Source organism: Grosmannia clavigera, assembly GCF_000143105.1.
Source record: "Grosmannia clavigera kw1407 unplaced genomic scaffold GCSC_89, whole genome shotgun sequence".
Lineage (NCBI taxonomy): Eukaryota > Fungi > Ascomycota > Sordariomycetes > Ophiostomatales > Ophiostomataceae > Leptographium > Leptographium clavigerum.
The window spans coordinates 131,240-150,247 of NW_014040569.1; the positions used below are offsets into that span (position 1 = coordinate 131,240).

Sequence of the window (19,008 nt, forward strand, 5' to 3'; positions counted from 1 at the left end):
AATACTCCGCAACTAATGTGTAATAAAACATGGCATCGCCTTCGTATCGCAGCATGTGGTCATGTGCGTGTCACTGCTATCTATCTACTGTTCCCTGTTACAGCAGTCCGGATCAAGGACGAGAGCCGATCGCCGCTGGATTAGTCACGGCTGCTCCCCACCTGCCCTGCAGCCCGCGCGTTTGGCTGACAGCTGCGGCCCACCTGTCCCCCATGGAGCGTAAGTCCGAGGGCTAGATCGCTGCTTCCCTTTTTCCCCTTTGCTGCCCTTGCTAATGCAATTTTTTCTTTTCTTTTCCTGGAGGGCTCTTAGTTGGTGTCATATGACCAATTCATGCCGACTAGAGATTCGTCCTGCTGTCGCCTCTTGACCGTCCCATTTCTCTCTTCTCCATCCCCTCTCTAACCTCTATACCCTCTCCGGTCTCTCTCACCGACCTGGATTTTACGCGTTGCCCACGCATTATACGACAGAGAACAGCTGATCCCGGCTGCCAGGCTGGCGCTGACCTGATCCGCCTGTGGACCAATCCTGGCGCAGCAGAGCCTCTGCACGGCCGCCTGGAGAGAGCCTAAAAGGATCCTCGCAAGAGTCAGCCCCCCTGCTACATAGGCGATAGTGGCCACGCTGTTTGCATTGTTTCCGCATTTCCTTCTCTCCCGACCTCAATGAAGCCCATCTCGACCGCGGCTTTCCCTTTCCCTCTTCGCCATGGATGACGAGAGAGTCCGGCTGGTGTCAGCCCTGCGGACGAGGCTGACTGATCTGGACGCCAAGGTAGTCGCATACCGCCGCAACCAGGCCGACGAGTTCCGCCGCTATGCTGCTAACCTGTTGAATGCCGTGGCCGCCGACGTGGCTGCTGATGTGGCCGAGACGATCAACAGCGGGGCCAAAGAGGCCAGAGAGGTCAGCGACAACAGCATCGACAGCAGCAGCACCGGCCATGCCCACTATGCCGCCCTGTACCCGGGTTTTCTGCGTGACGGCGAGACCGCCGACGTGGTCCTTCTGTCTGCCACCCCTCCGCCAGTGCTGCCGGATCCTTCACCACCGCGCAGTCGCAACGACGACTTCCGTGGTGTCTTCACGCCCCCTTTTCTCCCCCTTCTCGACGGCTCCACCCACAACCGGCCGGCGCGCTCGCTCTCAGATCCCGTGGCCGCCACTGCCAGAACAGATACAGCCGCAGCCGCCACACCATCTTTGTCATTCCCACCCCTACCGGCAAAAGAGACGGAGCCAGAGGAGCAACCACGGCTCAAAGGCGCACTGCGCCGGCCATCTCGGAGCCTATCGTCGCGCAGCCCGGCAGAATCGCGACGTGTGCGCTTTGCCTTCGACGGCCGCGAAGTGTTGCCCACGTCGCCTCCTCAGATCGACCACGTGCAGGACTTTTCATGGTTGCTGCCGAACTATCATACCAGCGGCTTCGGCAACGGCGGTGCTTTCGAAGAGATCGACCTGTCCCGTCACAGCGACAATACCGGCAGAAACAACACCAAAGAGTCAAGCTCTCTTCAGCCTAAAGACCCAGGTATCGCGACTGCCTTTGTGGGCCTGCATGCGTCAACACGTTCGCCGGCTGGAGGCGAACATGATCACGTGTTTCTGTCGGCTGGCAATGACTCACAGCAGCAGCAGCGACAACAACAACAAACAGAGCTGCCTGCAGGTGACCGCTTGTCGCTAGGCAGTAGTAGCGACGGCAGCGGCCTAGAATCCCACCGTCGCCGACACAGCCTCGTCCTTGACGATGACGAGCTGGAGCCTATACCGCTGACTCGTCGAATATCCTCTTCGGACCGCCTGCGCGCGCTCTCCAAAGTCCCCATTGAAGACCCTTCGACGTGGACAGTTGTCGACCCACAGTCTGATCCCGCAGATGTTAAGCTGGACGCAAGCACTTTTGTCTCGCAACCGACAAAGGCAGAGGACCACAATAGCCACAATCACAACCGCGGTAGCGATGGTAGCGATAGGAGCATCGCTGATTCATCTATCTCTATGCGATCACCGTGGGAGAAGACACGGTTGAAGGAGGCTGCCGACGTGGCAAATTCACCGGCGGCCCCGCTTTCGAGTCCGTCTGTAGTGCTGAGCAAGTCTCCTCCAGAGCCGACGGTCGAGGAACCTTCGCCAGCCGAGAACGGGACCGTTGTTGCCCCCATTACTGCTGCTTCTACCGCTGCTTATGAAAGTGCTACTACCACGCCCCCTGTGCAAAATCCAGCTATTGCCACGAGTGAAGAACATTCAACTTTGCAACCGAAGAAACTGGCGCCACAGATTGAAGTCGAGCTGGCAGAAGAGGACGACTTTTTTGAGTTCGAGCACGACATTGGCGGTGGAAACGACGATGCAGTGGGCTACCCTCTGGCTCGTGTCTCAAGCGTGAGGCCGTACATTAACGATGACGACAGCGATGCGGACGACGCCGAGACAGCTCTGGCCGAGGCAGGTGGCCTAGATGAGGAAGAGGCCAGGCTGGATGAGGAGAGCGGCAAGCTGGACGAGGAGGCGAGCGGACTGGACGAGAAGGCTGACGAGCTGCCGGCGACGATGGAAGAGACGAAGGAAGAGGCAGGTGGTGTGGATGACGCGGACCAAATGAACGGTGCCAGCACAAAGGCCGAATTGCTACAGGGCCTGCCTACCGTCGTGGCAAACCACCGGCAAATGATGCCGCGAGACGTCAGCCAGTCGCTGACGCGAGCGAGCCAGAACCGGACGAGCTATAGCCAGAACCAGAAGCATGGCCAAAACATAAGCCTCAGTCTGGGCTCAGCACATGGCGCGGCCTCATCCAGATTTGGGCGCGCTGGGATGGCCATGTCGCCATCCACGATGCTAGCAATGCCGACGTCACCGACATCTCCCACAACGCCGACATCGCCGACATTTGCCGCCTCTGTCGGTTCCTATCGCGGCCGGTCCATCTCCATGTTCAATGTGGTCAAGGACCCACGTATCCTGCAGGAAGTCGCCCAGTTAGGCGACTTCAACTCCTTTGTCGGCGGCGTGGACGGCCGCACGGGCGTGGACGGAGTCGACGATGTCGTTGGCAGCTTCGCGACCCGCGACCCTTTCAACAGCAACAGCATGGGCCTGTCAGGCACGCCGCGCAGCCTGTCCGAGCGCATGGCCATGGAAGATTCTTTCCGGGGGCGGCGGTGATAACGGACGACCTGTCTGGCGACCTCATCTCATCTACAGCGAACTACACAATTAGGACTGTACTTTTTTTGTCATTTTCTCTTGGGATGCTCTGATGCTCTACATTCCTTTATTTGCCTTCCCAAAGGCTTCTTAGTTTCCGGCTTAGCATCTTTTCCCGGCTTCTGTACCACTATATACAACTTGTAAACCTCCGCCACAATGGCCGGCAATAGCTATAGACAACATGTACTTGTAGGAATTATATACAACTATGGCTTCCAATCCGTTGCTGCCTATTGCTTTAGTGGCTTGTTCCGTGGTGGGGGTTGTTTCTTGCCTCTGGACCCACCCACGCCACTCGCAAATATGTACTCCGTACCCTGGGCAGTAGCCCCTCTTCCTCGCCCCCTCCTTTCGTTTCCTGCCGCCTTTTGGGCATCCCCCAATAACCGCCGCCATCCCTTATCCGTTTTATTTCTTCCGACTGGCCATCCCGCCTATCCTCCGTACAACAGCCGCAACAGCACATCGGCGCATATTTTTGTCTCCCTCTTTTTCTTTTTTCTTTCTTTCCCCTTCTGCTTGTCGCTATTCCGCCGATTTTCCGTCACATTGCCTCTCTCTGTGCTCCTCTACGCTGGCTTCTCCATCTCGACAACCTCAGGTTGTCGACGACATCAGCAAGGTCTTGGCTAGAACAAGCACGCCTGGTGCCGTACTTTTTTCGGGCGATCGACGAACAATCAGCCTCACCAACATCCCAGCAGCGACGGTAGCAGGCGCGTATACAACACCGACCCCTGCAACTCTGCCCTTACGATCGTACTCGCTCCCGCCCCAGCCTCCGCCTGTCCCTCACTATCGTGTATTCCCCTTTGCCACCGGCCGCCGCGAGTTTGAGGCAGAAGAGTCCAAGATGGACGGCAAGCGGCATCTCAACTCGTTCCAGCAGCTGGAGAAGCTGGGCGAGGGCACTTATGCTACAGTAAGCCTGTTTCTCCGCCGATATGGACAGACAATGCACTAACCGGGCCAGGTCTTCAAAGGTAGAAATAGGCATACCGGCGAGCTCGTAGCACTCAAGGAGATTCACCTGGACTCAGAAGAGGGTACCCCCTCGACGGCAATCCGTGAGATCTCGCTCATGAAGGAGCTCAAACACGAAAACATCGTCGCGCTGCACGACGTCATCCACACGGAGAACAAGCTAATGCTCGTGTTTGAGCACATGGACTGCGACCTCAAAAAGTACATGGACACGCACGGCGACCGCGGCGCGCTCAAGCCGATGCTCATCAAGTCGTTCATGTATCAGCTGCTCAAAGGTGTCGACTTCTGCCACCAGAACCGGGTGCTGCACCGCGACCTCAAGCCGCAGAACCTGTTGACCAACAGCAAGGGCCAGCTCAAGCTGGGCGACTTTGGCCTGGCCCGCGCCTTTGGCATCCCTGTCAACACATTTTCCAACGAGGTAGTCACGCTCTGGTACCGCGCCCCCGACGTCCTACTCGGCAGCCGTACCTACAACACCAGCATCGACATCTGGTCTGCTGGCTGCATCATGGCCGAAATGTTCACCGGTCGTCCTCTCTTCCCGGGCACCACCAACGAGGATCAGATCGTGCGCATCTTCCGCATCATGGGCACGCCCACCGAACACACCTGGCCCGGCATCAGCCAGTTCCCCGAGTACAAGCCGACTTTCCAGCGTTACGCCCCACAGGACTTGCACCACATCCTGCCCCAGATCGACCCTTCTGGCATCGATTTGTTGCAACGTATGCTGCAGCTGCGTCCCGAGCTCCGCACCAGTGCTCACGACGCCCTAAAGCATGCCTGGTTCCACGACCTCCTTGTCCAGCAGCACCATGCCCCCGCCGTTGCCGTGGGCACCCAACAGCAGCAGGCACAGTCCGTTGCCAAGCAGCAGCAGCAGCAGGCCGCTGCCTTGCAGAACCAGGCTGCCCGGGGTGGATACCAGCAGCAACCGCACGCACCCATCCAGACCTCGTACGATGGCTACTAGAGGACTTACACCACCTGGCCCGCTCTTACAAGTCAGTGCTCGCCACCCGGTTAACGGGCGGCATCTACTCCTGCTACGTAGTGGGCCTTCTTCAACGTATCGTACAAGCGGATGTCTTGCTACAAGTTGCCTTGGGTCCGTCAAGTCTGTTACTCCTCCTTCTGCTGGCATGATAAAAGGAACGCGTGGGAGGTATATGGACGAGGCTTTGCATCCTGTTCCGGCGCTAGTTCTGTGTTTTTGATCGTTTTACTTGTCTGATTCGGTTCTGTCCCCGTTTGTTTTGGTTATGATGGGGTTTCGAGGTCATTGGCTTCAGCGCTGGGTACTTCTGGTTTTGCGATTGCATTTTATACTATTTTTTCCCTGCTTGGCCGTGGGAAGGGCACGATTAGTTTGGAAGTGCGCTATTATGGGAACTTGATGAGACAGAATGATGGTGAACTATGATACCAAACAACAAAAAAAGAGTGGAGGATGTGGTGCATAATCCGGAGGTGGGGAGGTCTAGTCAGGGGTCGATGGCCATGGATGATGCCATTGCATGTTTCTTTTACGTTGCATCAGATATTCCTTGTTACGATTGCAGAGTGGAATAAAAAGGGTTAATTCTGCGAGTTGAATTGGATTATTAAGAAGCTTTCAAGATGTCTGTTCGCCTGCCTTTTTTTGTACCATGTGACTTTCTCGATTGCTTACTAACGATAAGACGTGGGTCGTAGATAACAGCCGGGCGTCATCCACATAATTTCGCCAAAACCGCGACATCTACGGAGCACCACATCTGCATTTCCTCTCCTTCTTCTTCCCCTCCATCCCCGCCCATTTTAAGACTAGGCTTTCTTCCCTGTGATCTTCCGGCCGTTTTAGCTTATTCTGTTGTTCGAATTGTCGCACCGGACGACCTCCAGCCCCCACCACCACAGCAAGGACCACAATCCCCCTTACGAGTGCTTAACAATAGCCATATATCGAAGATGACCGATGTGCGAAAGGGTCCATCGTCATCTCCGGCACCAGTCACGCCAGTAACGGGAAAGAAGACATCGTCAGTAACGCCAAAACAGAAGCCTGACGAAGAGACGATAAAAGTAGCGTCAAAGAAAGATGGAGCGGCCGGTAGTGCACCCAAAAACGGCGTGATTAAATTGAAGAAGCTACCGCCAAAGCACAAGCAACCAGGAAACTGGAAGGAGGGGACATTTGTTGACCGTGAGTGTACTGCAAGGCTGGAGGCACCTTCTGCCATGGTATTTCTTGATTATTGCTGACCTGCGGCTCCCCCCATGGCAGAAGAGAAGAAGAAGGCTGCCAAGTCGAACATCCCGGCGCCGTCACCGAGTCCAGTGGTCAACCAGCTTGACGAGACTGCGCGTGAAACGTTTGCTACTGGCAGACCGCTAGAAGACGCGCCCGACCTGCAGATATGCAAGCACTGCAAGAAGAGCGTGCTAAGCACGGCGGCCAAGCAGCACATTGCGGCGTGTCTCAAGATCAAAAAGGAAAAGGCTCAGCGTAAGAAGGAGGCCAAGGAGGCGCGCGAGCGAGCACGCGAGCAGCAAGCACGCGATGAGGAGGAGGCAGCTCGCCGGGCAGAGCAGGGTGCAGGGGGCGGCAAGGATGACGATAGCGACAGTGACGATGACGGTGGTGGTGGTGGTGGTGGCGGCGGTACCGATAAGAAGATAAGCGGCAAGCTGACGGGAAAGAAAGCGGCGGCGGCGGCGGCGGCAGCAGAGGCAGCAGGTGGCAAAAAGACCGAGGCCGGAGGCAGCGGCAGCGTGGATGCCAAGGGTGGTGTGGGCTCGAACAAGAAGCGCAAGGCAGACAGCGAGCTCGACAAGGCAGGGCCCAAGAAAAAGAAGAAGGAGGAGGTCAAGCCAAAGACGGCTAAGCCCAAGGGACCAGTAGACGTGGAGAGGCAGTGCGGTGTGATCCTGCCTAACGGGCAGCCTTGCGCGCGGTCACTGACCTGCAAGAGCCATAGCATGGGGGCTAAGCGGGCAGTGCCTGGCCGGTCGCTACCGTACGACATGTTGCTGGCGGCATACCAGAAGAAGAACCAGGCAAAGCAGCAGAGTGAGTTTTTTGCTTTGTGTATAATGTTCTGGCTACCGCCTCCCTCCTTACTAACTCGGTTCCAGAGGCTGCCATTGACGCGACCGCGCCAGTCGAGGACGAGGACGAGGCCAACAGCGGCGCGATCGACTCGGAGGAGGAAGCCAGCGCGGTCATGAGCGCAATGGCGCGGTGGCGGCCGCAACCAGTAGTGCCGCAGCCGACGTTTGCGCCCATCCGGCGCCAGTACCAACTAGCCCGGCTGCACGAGCAGCTCAACATGGCCACTAACGGCGGCCGCGTCAACATATTCCGCGTCGTCGGCTACGGCGCCCAGAAGCTGCCCGACGGCCACCCCGGCCTGTTGGACAGCGAGGATGCACCCGGCGAGCCCGACGATGCCATGATGATGCTGCCGCCTGCCCAGCCGGCCTCTGCAGGCGGTGGTGGCGGCCTGCCCTCTGTCACGCCCGTTCTACCGCCGATCCCGCCATCCATGGGCGCTATGGGTGCGTCCTCGTCGCCGTCATCGATGCGCAACCAGAGCAGTCCGGCAGCGATGTCGCAACACAACCAGCAGCAGCATCAACAGCAGCACCAGCGGCCAATACCCGTACCCTTGGCTGGCCGGGCATAAAAACCCCGGCCTGCAAAAGGCCAGGAGCAAGAAAAAGGCAAAATAACAAGCAATAGGGAATAGGCCGTTTTTGGATGCTGATATTCAGGGGGTTAGAGGAGGCGCAGGTGTGTGGGAGAGCAGCTGGACCAAAAGGCGTTTGGATTTCACGAGTCGAGACGAGTTGGAAGGGCGTTTTGAAAGACAAGGAGGGAAGGGAACCTAGCTTCATGGACCCAGGGTAAAGGTGCAGCAAACCGGGACTGCATCGGGCGCAAATGGAAACGGGGGAAGCAAGCGTTGGATTTCGGGCTTCTTTCACTTGTACTACATATTTTAGCATAATATCTTTTTACTTATGACTGTAACTGTGGGACAGCTGAGTTTTGAGAATGCCAAAACGACGTCGTTTTGGCTGATATTTGAGCTGCAACATGGCATTTTCTTGCACTGGAATTTCTTCTTCTTTGCACTATCAGATCTTACGCCGACAAGAGCCCGGTCTGCGCAATAGCAGCCCACTGACCGCCTTTCCTTGACGCATACATCGCCGCCGTCTCGCCGCCCTGGTCTTGTAGCGTGCGGATGTCAGCATGTGACGAGATCGATGGCGGCCGAACTAGCCCAATCTGCTCAGCCGACTGCAGCACAGCAGGCGGGAAGGCGTCCAAGGGAAGCTGGGACGAGAGGAAGAGCAGGAGGTACAGCACTTCCTCCTGCTCCTTCTCGACGGCTAGGTGCAGTCCGCTCTGTAGCCGACCCAGTGGGTCCTGGTAGCGTAGGAGCAATTCGGGAGAAAGCTTCGAGGTGCTGTCTTGCTCGTCCTCTTCCGTCTCATCCTCCTCATCCTCAGAGAAAAGGCCGACGATACCCATGACGTCGCCAGCGGCACACATGGTCAGAAATGCCCGAGCTGGGCGCGCCTCTGGATGGACCTGGAGGTAGGCCTCCTCGGCGAGGTCTGGATATATGTCATAGTTCTCCTGCAGCCCGCCCTCGTTGACATAGCGTGTGAGGATCTGGACACCGCTAGGTGGCAGCAAGCTAGACGACGACGAAGAAGAAGCAGCAGGAGGAGGCGTCGCGGAGAGGTTCGTCCTACATGACGGGCAGCTGAACGAGGTGGCCACTTGGGCAGCTTCATCCAGGAGGCATTGCCTGGAGAGGATAGCAGGAAGAGTCAGAAAACAAGGGAAATTGTGCACAGGGGACAGAACGCGTTTAATGACGGGACAGAGGCACTTGCCAGTGAAAATGGCAGCCACACGGGAGGAGGAGGTCGTCAGGGATGATCTCCTCGTCGGCCGCCGTTTCGGGGTCCGCGTCGACGAACACCAAGAGTTCCTTGCAGCTGACACAAGTAGCCATCTAGAGATGGACGGTTGCCAGGAAGGATGGGAGAAAGGTCAGAAAGCTGATGTGAGCCAACTTGGAGGGTACGCGAGAGGAGAATGAGAGAAAAACACAAGAGAGCATGGCAGAGAAGGGCCAGATGTAGGCCTTCCCAGATGCCTCAGCCTGCCAGAGCGACAAGCCAAAAATACTAAAAAGATCTGGTCCGGTCTGGATCCATCTGCGCCACCCGAGTGTGTCCATACCCCATAGAGGAAACGGAAGCCAGACACAAAGAAGATGGCGGGCGAGTTGGGGAAAAGGGAGAAGCAAATACTGAAAAGCAAGACAAATGAGACACAAGAGGCTTAGAAATGCGCTCTGTCGACTTACCGTCAATGTATTCGGCTGCCTGAACTGGTTCTTTCTTTGTGTTAGGCAGCCACAGAGCTTGTCCTCTTCGTTACGTTTCACGTAGGTCTTGCAAGACTCGTAGGCCTGACGCAAATCGTATCAAAAGATGATGGGGCAAAGGTGAAGGAAGGAGCTTGAAAAGGCTGCACTTGAAAATTTAATTCGTACAGAGTACGGGAGTACTGGGGAGAACCAGCTGCCCCACATCGGCCTCTCACGGCTGCCTGTGTACGGAGTACGAGAATACGCGCACTTCGCTGTGGCTGGAGCGGCCAGCTAGTGAGAGCTAGTGAAAGCCCTCCGTCACCTGGTTGACGTTTCGGCTGTCGCTCTCTGTAGCTGAGGTTACTCGGTCGTTCCTGCCCCGCCGCCCCCCCGCCAAAGTCCTTTTAACGAGCAGGGCCGCCGCATCACACCTTCCTAGCTTTTGTTCCATGCGCCGACTTGTTGAATTTGCCTCAACTGTCGCGGCGTTTTCTGTCCTTTTCCCCTCTCTAATTTCCCTATTCTCCCTACCGACGAATCCGATCTCTTAGAAGAGGATAGACACACAGAAGAGAGGCCACAGCCGACAAATCAGAACAGTCGACCAGATTGTTCCTGCCAAGCTCACGGGCTAGTTGCTACAGAGCCCGCGTCCCTTTGGTTCTCTTTTGGAACTTCCCGTCCTCATCCGTCGAAAACCCGCTCCCTCTCCGGGATAGATTGTGCAACTGACAGCGGTTGCACTTTCGTAATCATGAATGTTCTCAAGATCCAGAGGTGACTAAAAGCCCGTGCCTTGCACCCCTCTGTTCACCCTCGCCCCAGGGATGCTCTCTTGACTGCTCTTGACTGACACTTCCGTGCCAGGAAATTTCCTCAATTTCAGCAGAACGAGCTCTTTGATCTAAGCAGTGCCTTCCGCAAGCTCGACATCGATGACAAAGGCTATATCGACGAGGCCACCGCAATCAAGAGCACGCAGCAGAGCGAGCGCCAGCCATACGATGTTGTGCGCCAGGCCCTGAAGGAGGTTGACCTAGACTCGTCCAGACGGGTAGAGCTGGAGGACTATATCGGGGTGAGCATTTCGTCGTGTTCATACGCACGTGCAACAGCAAGAACGTTTCTAATACCTGTCGCAGCTCATTGCCAACCTGCGCAACTCGTCAGTCGCGCAGAAGCGAATGTCTGGCACCGTCCCGGCGCAGCCCGGCCTGGTCTCACCGCAGGGCACCGGCATCGTCTCGCAACGAACAGGAGGCCATGCGTCCAAGGGCAGCGTCGGTGGTCGTATCCATGTGCAGGGATCGAGCTCCAACACCACGCACACAATCAACGAGGACGAGCGCACTGAGTTCACCCGCCACATCAATGCCGTGCTGGCTGGCGACCCGGATGTCGCCAGCCGCCTGCCCTTCGCCATCCACACCTTTGAGATGTTTGACGAGTGCAAAGACGGCCTCGTGCTGGCCAAGCTCATCAACGACAGCGTGCCTGATACCATTGACGAGCGCGTGCTGAACGTGCCGGGGCGCAAGATCAAGAAACTTAACAACTTCCACATGACCGAAAATAACAACATTGTTATCGAGTCCGCCAAGGGCATCGGCTGCTCCGTTGTCAATATTGGCAGCGGCGACATCATGGAGGTGCGCGAGCACCTTATCCTGGGTCTCATCTGGCAGATCATCCGCCGCGGCCTGTTGGGCAAGATCGACATCAAGCTGCACCCCGAATTGTACCGTTTGCTCGAAGAGGACGAGACGCTGGAGCAGTTTCTTCGCCTGCCGCCTGAGCAGATTCTGCTGCGCTGGTTCAACTACCACCTGAAGGCAGCAAACTGGCCTCAAAGGTTAGTTATACGTCTCATTCAGTCTCCCTCACGCTCCCTCTCCCACTCTTCTGACTTGTCCTAGGGTCAACAACTTCTCATCTGATGTTAAGGATGGAACAAACTACACCGTTCTCCTTGCGCAGATCGGCCAGGAATACGGCGTCACGCGCGCCCCCCTTCAGACACACGACTTGCTGCAGCGAGCTGAAGAGGTGCTGCAGAACGCCGAGAGGTTGGACTGCCGCAAGTTCTTGACGCCATCGTCCCTTGTGGCCGGTAACCCAAAGCTTAATTTGGCGTTCGTTGCCAACCTGTTCAACAACCACCCGTGTCTAGATCCAATTACGGAAGAGGAGAAGGCAGAGGTGGAGGACTTCGATGCTGAGGGCGAGCGAGAGGCGAGAGTGTTCACGTTGTGGCTTAACAGCCTGGACGTGCAGCCATCGGTGCAGTCGTTCTTTGATGATCTGCGCGACGGAACTCTGCTGCTGCAGGCATATGACAAGGTGATCAAGGGATCTGTCAACTGGCGCCACGTGAACAAGCGGCCGGCTCATGGTGGCGAGGTAATGCGGTTTAAGGCAGTGGAGAACACCAACTACGCGATCGAACTGGGCAAGCAGCTCGGATTTTCACTTGTGGGCATCCAGGGCGCCGACATTACGGACGGACAGAAGACGTTGACGCTCGGACTCGTGTGGCAGCTGATGCGGCGGGACATCACGGTGACGCTTTCAGCACTGGCGCAGCGGCTGGGCAAGAAAGAAATCACGGATTCAGAGATGGTGCGGTGGGCCAACGATATGTCGCGCAAGGGCGGTCAGACGTCGTCTATCCGGTCTTTCAAAGACCCGGCTATCGGCACGGGTGTCTTCTTGCTAGATGTGCTGAACGGTATGAAGAGCAACTATGTGGACTACGACCTCGTGACCAGCGGACGGACCGACGAGGACGCATACCTGAACGCCAAGCTCAGCATCAGCATTGCGCGAAAGCTGGGGGCAACCATCTGGCTGGTGCCCGAGGACATTTGTCAGGTGCGGTCGCGCCTCGTGACGACGTTTATCGGCTCGCTGATGGCGACGCACGAAAAGATGGCGTCTTAGGCCATTCTGGTTGCATCCGCTTGTACACCTTCCATTCTGCCAGTCTGCCAACCTATCAACCTGCTTACCCGCCAGCCCACCAGTCTACCTTTCAACTTGGGCCTGGTACCACCTGGATATCTAAAACGAGTGGAATAGGAGAGGAGACTGGCTGGTTGTGCAACTGTTTAGGGCTAAGATAAAATTGTGTCGGGTACAGGTGCTTTTGCTCTTAATTTCCTACTCTCTTCCTGTTTTGTCTCTTCAAGCTCTCTTCTTCTTGTGTCTGATCTATATTTGAGATCAAGTGATGTACGGAGTACGTTCCCTGTTTGATAGGTCTCGTAGCAGCAGTTTCCGTGTTTTTATTGCCATTGTCACCTGTTTTCATTCTTCCAGCAGTTTCACTGAATGTTGAACGCCACCCTTTATCAGGAGCAGCAAATTGGCTAATATCGGCAACGCTATTGTTGGGTCATGAACTTTGTTCGGCGGAGCGGGTTTCATTAGTAATCCCAAAAGCCGTTGACAGCGACCCAAACGACGTCATGCCACTGCCATCAGCAGGCGTTCGCATGCTCTGCGGACTCCGCTTTCCCGCGTGCGAGGTAGCTCTTAGCAGCTGGGTCGCGGCAGCCTCGGCTTACGTGAGGAAAGAGGCGACAGACTACTGCAGTCCTGTCAATCATCAGCCGTTGATCGTTCTTGCATCTGGGTGCGCAAGGAAGATGAAAGAAGTGCGAGGAAGTCGCAACCGGCACTTTCGGAGCGCTAGGCACCAGAGGCACCTCGCGGGTTCCCTCCGCTTAGGTTGCTGGGGGCTCATCTGGATGCAGCAAAAATCTCAAACACCCCCCAATTGTTTACGAGCATTGGCTCGGCATTCGTTTTTTTCCACACCCCCTTTAAGGCCAGGCGCAACGGTCGTCGGAGCTTTTGCGTCGGCCGACTGCATCCTGGGTCGTCCGAAGCAGCCGTAGCCCTGCTCGCCGAGCACGAGGCAGACCAGTCTTTTTTCCTTTCCCTTTTTGCGAAATCCGCCCAATCCGCCTTTCTTCCAAATAAGTACACTTATTTGCTCTCAATCTCTCGCATCGACGCATTCGCATTTACATTTGCAACACCTACATATAAAATATACCGAAAAACGTACGCGACCGCACAGATAAGACACAAGCATACAGCCTCGCCAAACCAATCCGAATTACTTTGTCCCCTAAGCCTCGTGGATATAAGCTTTGTCTGAAGTGACTAAAGCCGTTGATCGTCCTCTCATCTGCACCCCTGTTTTGTTTGAACGACCATTTATTCTCTCCCGGCAAATAAGCTGAGCCATCATGGCCCCCGACGGGTCTATTGCAATTATCACTGCCGCGTCCAGGCGTCCTACCGCGCTGGGCGAGGCTCTCCGTGCGGCTGCGGCCGCCGGGGACAACACGACAAATACAGGCACCAACAGTTCTGACGTGTCCGTCGCTGCGTCAGACAGCCCCAGTGAGGAAGACTACGACGAGCTGACAGCCGGGCCACCCGACCCAATGGTGCTGCGCCAGCGCCGTCAGCCAACGCAATTGCGCCACGAGGTAGCGCAGGAGGATGGTGCTGGAGATAAGGAGGACCACACGGGCAAGAGTGGTGGCGTACGCACAGGACCTGCGGCCGCTGGTGCTTCGTCGACGCCGCAGGTCTCATCCGCTGCTGCTGCGGTTGCTACCGCCACTGGAATTGCTATAAATTCTGTGTCTTCGTCCTCGCGGCCGCGGCACGGCGGTCGCAAGCTGTCGGCAACAGTTATCTTTGAGGAGATCAGCCCGGCAGTCAGGGCAAGGCTGTCGGGAGCGACGAATGTAATTAACTCGTCAGATCTGACAGAGTCGACCAATGGCGATATTGGTGGTAACGTCAGCACAGGCGACAGCGCTGTGGACGTCGAGTTCAAGGGAGAAGCAGGAAGCAACGGCGGTGCGGTTGTGAACGGCGCAGCGAACAATGCACCGGTAGTTGACGAGATCGACGCGCCCGGGGACAAAACGAGCGGACAGAGCTTTGTGATATCGATCGACGACCCGAAGCTGGCGGAGATGCTGCGCGAGGACCTGCAGCAGATGCGTGAGGAGCTGGAGGAGCGGCGAAGGCTAAAGGAAGAGGAGGCAGAGGAACTGGCTGCCGGACCAACGGGGACTGGCAAAAAGCGACCGCAGCAGGCGAAGCGGCGGCGACGACGGGGTGACAAGTTTCGCGACTTTGTGTTTACGCGCAAGTTCTCGGCTTTTGACCGGCAGAACGAAGCGGCAGCGAACAGCCCATACCATGGCTTTTTTGCGCTCTTCTGGATATCAGTCTTTCTCTTTATCGTCAAGATCGCGGCAGAGAACTGGCGCAATACGGGCAGCCCGCTGGGAACAAACGAGATCATGGCCACCATGTTCCACCGCGACGTGGTGCTCATGCTGGCGTCAGATGGCATGATGTGCGCGCTGACGGGCGTCAGCTGGCTGCTGCAACGGGCCATCCTGGCCGACTGGCTTGATTGGGACGGCGCCGGTTGGGTGCTACAGAACGCCTGGCAGGCGTTGTTCGTGGCCGGCTTTGTCGGTTGGACCCAGCTGCGCGAGTGGCCCTGGTCACACACCGTCTACTTTGTCCTGCACGGTCTCGTCATGTTGATGAAGCAGCACTCGTACGCCTTCTACAACGGCTATTTGTCGACCATGTATAAGCGGCAAGCCTCACTGCGGACGCAGCTGGAGCAGCTCGAGGGGCGGCAATTGAGTGGGGAGAAGGACGAAGAAGGCGCCCCGGCCGTCAGTGAGGGACTAAACGGAAGCGATGAAAACAGGCTGGGGGAGAAGGTCGCTGATGCCCCCACCACCTCGCTCGCCTCGCTCGCCTCCATCCCTCCGCTAACCCCCTCAGCCAATCCGGAGGCAGTTGAACGGGTGGTGGCAGCACTGCAAACGGGCCGGCCGCTGGACGACGATCAGCAGCGCGTCTTTGAGCGCATTCTCCGTTGGGAGATGGACAGCCTGACCGAGGAGCTGCGCGGCAAGGCCACACAACCCGAGCGGGCCTACCCCCACAACCTTACGGTTGCTAACCACTACGAGTACATTGTGCTGCCGACGCTGGTCTACGAGCTCGAGTACCCGCGTTCCGACACCATCAGCTGGCGTTATGCGGCCGAGAAGCTGGTGGCTTGCTTCGGCATCATCTTTGTCATGATCAGCGTCTCCCAGTCAGCCATCTACCCGGTGGTTATGCGCACAGTCGCCATGAAGGAGGACGGCATCCCACTAGCCGAGCGCTTCCGCGCCTTTCCCTGGATGATGAGCGAGCTGATATTTCCGTTTATGATGGAGTACCTGGTGAGTTTGCCTCTTTGTGCCTTGTTCCTGTCCTTCTCTAACATCGCAGCTCGCCTGGTATCTCATCTGGGAGACTATTCTCAATTTCCTCGCCGAGATGACTTATTTTGCCGACCGCAGCTTCTACGCGGCCTGGTGGAATTCGGTTACCTGGGACGAGTTTGCCCGCGACTGGAACCGCCCTGTCCACCTGTTTCTGCTGCGCCATGTGTATCATAGCTCCATCTCCGCCATGAAGGTCAACAAACACACCGCCACGCTTATTACTTTTTTCCTGTCCGCCTGCATCCACGAGCTTGTCATGTGGTGCATTTTCAAGAAGCTGCGCGGCTACCTACTGTTCCTGCAGATGTGCCAGCTGCCGGTATGTATCTTTTTCCTTCAGGTTCTGTCTGCTCCTTGTCGACTATTGCTGACTCATATAGCTCGTGCGCCTGAGCCGGACAACTTTTTTGCGCAATCGCAAGACCCTGGGCAACGTCATGTTTTGGCTTGGCCTCTTTATGGGGCCGAGCATGCTGTGCAGTCTCTACCTGATTCTGTAGTGTCGACGTCTCACCAGAGCATGAGAGCTCCCGATGTCCTGTGCGCGCATCGTATTGAATGACCAGGGACAAGAAGGAAGTGGGGGACAGGGGAACAGACCAATGCAGGCAGGGCCGGCACAGCTTCCCCGGAGAACAGGCATAGGAGATTGGTAGACCGGGCGCAGCCTGCAATCTGCAGGCATCAGACGTGCCGCGAATGAGACCTGACAGCCGTTGATTTTTAGCATGTTTTTGCATATATTTACACGCCATTGCTATGTTTAGAGAATGTAGCCGGTTAGAGCATACAATACCCAACCTCTTCTTACTTTCCATTTAGATGCTTATAGTTTTATTTGCTTTCAATAGATGCTATGCAAGAATCATGGCAAGTTGCAAGTTGCCCCTAGTATACTATGTCCCACATTATATATTATAGTTGAAAACCTATGCTTTACGTCTGCCACGGCAGGTTTATATAATTTACTAAAGTTGTAGCATAACGTAAGCTTGTACTGAGTACACTCTTGCCTTTTCATTCTTGCTGGCTTTTCTTTGTATGCATCACGTGGTCCCGCCCTTTTTTCCTCCACGAATCGCATTAGTCCGGATTGGGGCTAGCTCTCTAGAGCTCCAAAGGCGCCGTGCCTGCTTTCCCTTTGGGTCGCATCTTCTTTGTGTCCGACTTTTTTCCGCCTCGCAACCCATCTGTCCTCCATTGCACGCCCTTCACCTCATCCTCGCACGGCCACTCATCTACCGCGGCTGAAAGCGATCACCCGAGTACTGCCCTTGTTCCGGAACGAGAAGGGTGTTTTTTTGTCCAGTCCATTTCCCCCATCCTCCACATCCCCTTTGTCTTCTGCTAAAAACTGTCACCCGGTCATCTCCTCCCCCATCAGTTTTTCCCCCTTTCTTACTGCTCTTCTCGATACAAACTCTGCAGACATGTCTCGCGGCGGCACCACTCTTTACGTCACTGGCTTCAGCCACGGCACGCGCGCTCGTGACCTTGCCTACGAGTTCGAACGGTACGTTTCTTAGACACTTACCTGGTTCTCCTCCATCCGCCTAGAGTCGACGATCGTCTACACTCGGAGACCCGCATCATTCGTTCATATTTTCTTCTCGGTCGCCTCGTCACATTCTCCTCCTCCGTTCCTCCTTCTTCTCCTCCCTATCGCGAGCGGAACGATGCTCTCCGGCGCAGCCTACAGAGACCGCTTTGACCATCGTCCTCCGTCCTCCGTCCTCCGCTTTCCGTCCTACGTTCTGCGTCCTCTTCCGTCCGCCCCCCGTGTCCCCCCCAGATGCGCTCTTGCTATCGTGCCCCATACACTTTGGCTCCCCGTCATGCCGATGCCTTCGCTACCGCGCCTGCTGTCGTCCCCACTCCAAAACCCGAAGCCGCGCGATGTCGGTCGCGACGTATGCATCCTGTTGCCTGACAGTCACTCCTCCCAACGAACGAGTTCGTCGTTACGCCATGGGCTGGAGTTCTTCTGCCTGGCATTTGGTGAGGCAGGCCTGGCTCCAACCCCTCAACACCCATGCCATCTATCAGGAAGGATCGCACTCGCATTGCTTCTGTACACATCCATGGCACAGAGGAAACGGCATGGCTGGCTCCAGACGGCCAACACCCCGCAGTTCACCTTCTTCCCTCAATGCTTGAAATAGACGCAGTGTTCTAACGATGACTGTCTTCTAGCTACGGACGCCTTGTCCGCTGCGATATCCCGGCTCCCCGGTCAGCTAGCAGCCGCCTGTATGTAACTCTATGCATGTGCGGTGTATGCATCGGCTTGGCTAACCCTGTTCCAGGTTTGCCTTTGTGGAGTACGAGGACCGTCGTGACGCTGATGATGCGTATCACGATATGCACAACAAGCGTATCGGTCGTGACGACATCCTGAAAATTGAGGTATGTTCATTGTCGTGTTTTGGTCTTTGAGATTGCCACAGCCCAGTGTTTCGGACGCTGACGTGTTTACTCTTTACAGTGGGCCCGCACGCCTCCCTCTGCTTCATGGCGGTTCGATTCTGGCCGCGACCGCGACCGCCGCCGCTCTCCGCGCCGTGGCGGTCGCTCTCCGTCTCCCCGTCGCCGGGACTATTCGCCTCGGAAGGATGACCGGCGAGACCGCGACCGCGACTACGACCGCGATTCCCGCCGTGACCGTGGTGATCGGTCCCGCAGCCCCGAAAACCGGTATGCCTCCTATACTGATGGCAAGCATGCTTTCTATGCTACGGCCAATTGCTGACTCTGCTCCTAGTGACCGTGATCGCGACGCGAAGGACGACCGCGACGACCGTGACGACCGTGACGATCGGGACGAGCGCCGCGAAAGTGCCACCAACGGCGACGACCGGAAGGGTGTGTAACGATGCATGAAGATCTGCTCCTGACCCAGTCGCCAATGCATACTAACATAGTGGCATATAGAGCGTGATCCCCAAGATAGCCCCCCGCCGGCGGCCCACGACGACCTGGATATCGCGGAGTAAACTGCCCATACATGGCCAAGAACAGCATGCATGTCCATCAACACTCATGAAATTGCTGCATTCGATATCGAAGACTTGACGGCCACAGTCCATTGA

General features: G+C 56.5%; 7 protein-coding genes across 7 annotated transcripts; 6 read left to right on the top strand and 1 right to left on the bottom strand.

The window, feature by feature from the left end:
- Window positions 1-711: 711 nt before the first annotated feature.
- CMQ_5792 (uncharacterized protein) lies at window positions 712-3,177 on the top strand (the record flags this gene model as incomplete). Its single annotated transcript, XM_014313379.1, has 1 exon — window positions 712-3,177. The coding sequence occupies one exon, from the start codon at window positions 712-714 to the stop codon at window positions 3,175-3,177; it is 2,466 nt and encodes an 821-aa protein (XP_014168854.1).
- A 201-nt stretch (window positions 3,178-3,378) lies between these two features.
- CMQ_5765 (negative regulator of the pho system protein) lies at window positions 3,379-5,185 on the top strand (the record flags this gene model as incomplete). The annotated part of the gene is made up of 3 exons (XM_014313352.1): window positions 3,379-3,405; window positions 3,824-4,144; window positions 4,196-5,185. 3 exons carry the CDS (start codon window positions 3,379-3,381, stop codon window positions 5,183-5,185), a joined length of 1,338 nt encoding a protein of 445 aa, XP_014168827.1.
- Window positions 5,186-6,162: 977 nt separating this feature from the next.
- Window positions 6,163-7,880, top strand: CMQ_5673 (saga complex component; the record flags this gene model as incomplete). The annotated part of the gene is made up of 3 exons (XM_014313260.1): window positions 6,163-6,397; window positions 6,479-7,264; window positions 7,330-7,880. 3 exons carry the CDS (start codon window positions 6,163-6,165, stop codon window positions 7,878-7,880), a joined length of 1,572 nt encoding a protein of 523 aa, XP_014168735.1.
- A 461-nt stretch (window positions 7,881-8,341) lies between these two features.
- Window positions 8,342-9,227, bottom strand: CMQ_5591 (uncharacterized protein; the record flags this gene model as incomplete). Its single annotated transcript, XM_014313178.1, has 2 exons — window positions 8,342-9,017; window positions 9,127-9,227. 2 exons carry the CDS (start codon window positions 9,225-9,227, stop codon window positions 8,342-8,344), a joined length of 777 nt encoding a protein of 258 aa, XP_014168653.1.
- A 1,117-nt stretch (window positions 9,228-10,344) lies between these two features.
- On the top strand, window positions 10,345-12,530 carry CMQ_5515 (actin-bundling protein; the record flags this gene model as incomplete). The annotated part of the gene is made up of 4 exons (XM_014313102.1): window positions 10,345-10,367; window positions 10,458-10,668; window positions 10,733-11,442; window positions 11,507-12,530. 4 exons carry the CDS (start codon window positions 10,345-10,347, stop codon window positions 12,528-12,530), a joined length of 1,968 nt encoding a protein of 655 aa, XP_014168577.1.
- A 1,316-nt stretch (window positions 12,531-13,846) lies between these two features.
- CMQ_5542 (sterol O-acyltransferase 1) lies at window positions 13,847-16,419 on the top strand (the record flags this gene model as incomplete). Its single annotated transcript, XM_014313129.1, has 3 exons — window positions 13,847-15,874; window positions 15,924-16,238; window positions 16,300-16,419. The coding sequence occupies 3 exons, from the start codon at window positions 13,847-13,849 to the stop codon at window positions 16,417-16,419; spliced, it is 2,463 nt and encodes an 820-aa protein (XP_014168604.1).
- Window positions 16,420-17,349: 930 nt separating this feature from the next.
- Window positions 17,350-18,789, top strand: CMQ_5683 (pre-mRNA splicing factor; the record flags this gene model as incomplete). The annotated part of the gene is made up of 5 exons (XM_014313270.1): window positions 17,350-17,432; window positions 18,113-18,151; window positions 18,226-18,325; window positions 18,405-18,613; window positions 18,681-18,789. The coding sequence occupies 5 exons, from the start codon at window positions 17,350-17,352 to the stop codon at window positions 18,787-18,789; spliced, it is 540 nt and encodes a 179-aa protein (XP_014168745.1).
- Window positions 18,790-19,008: the final 219 nt, after the last annotated feature.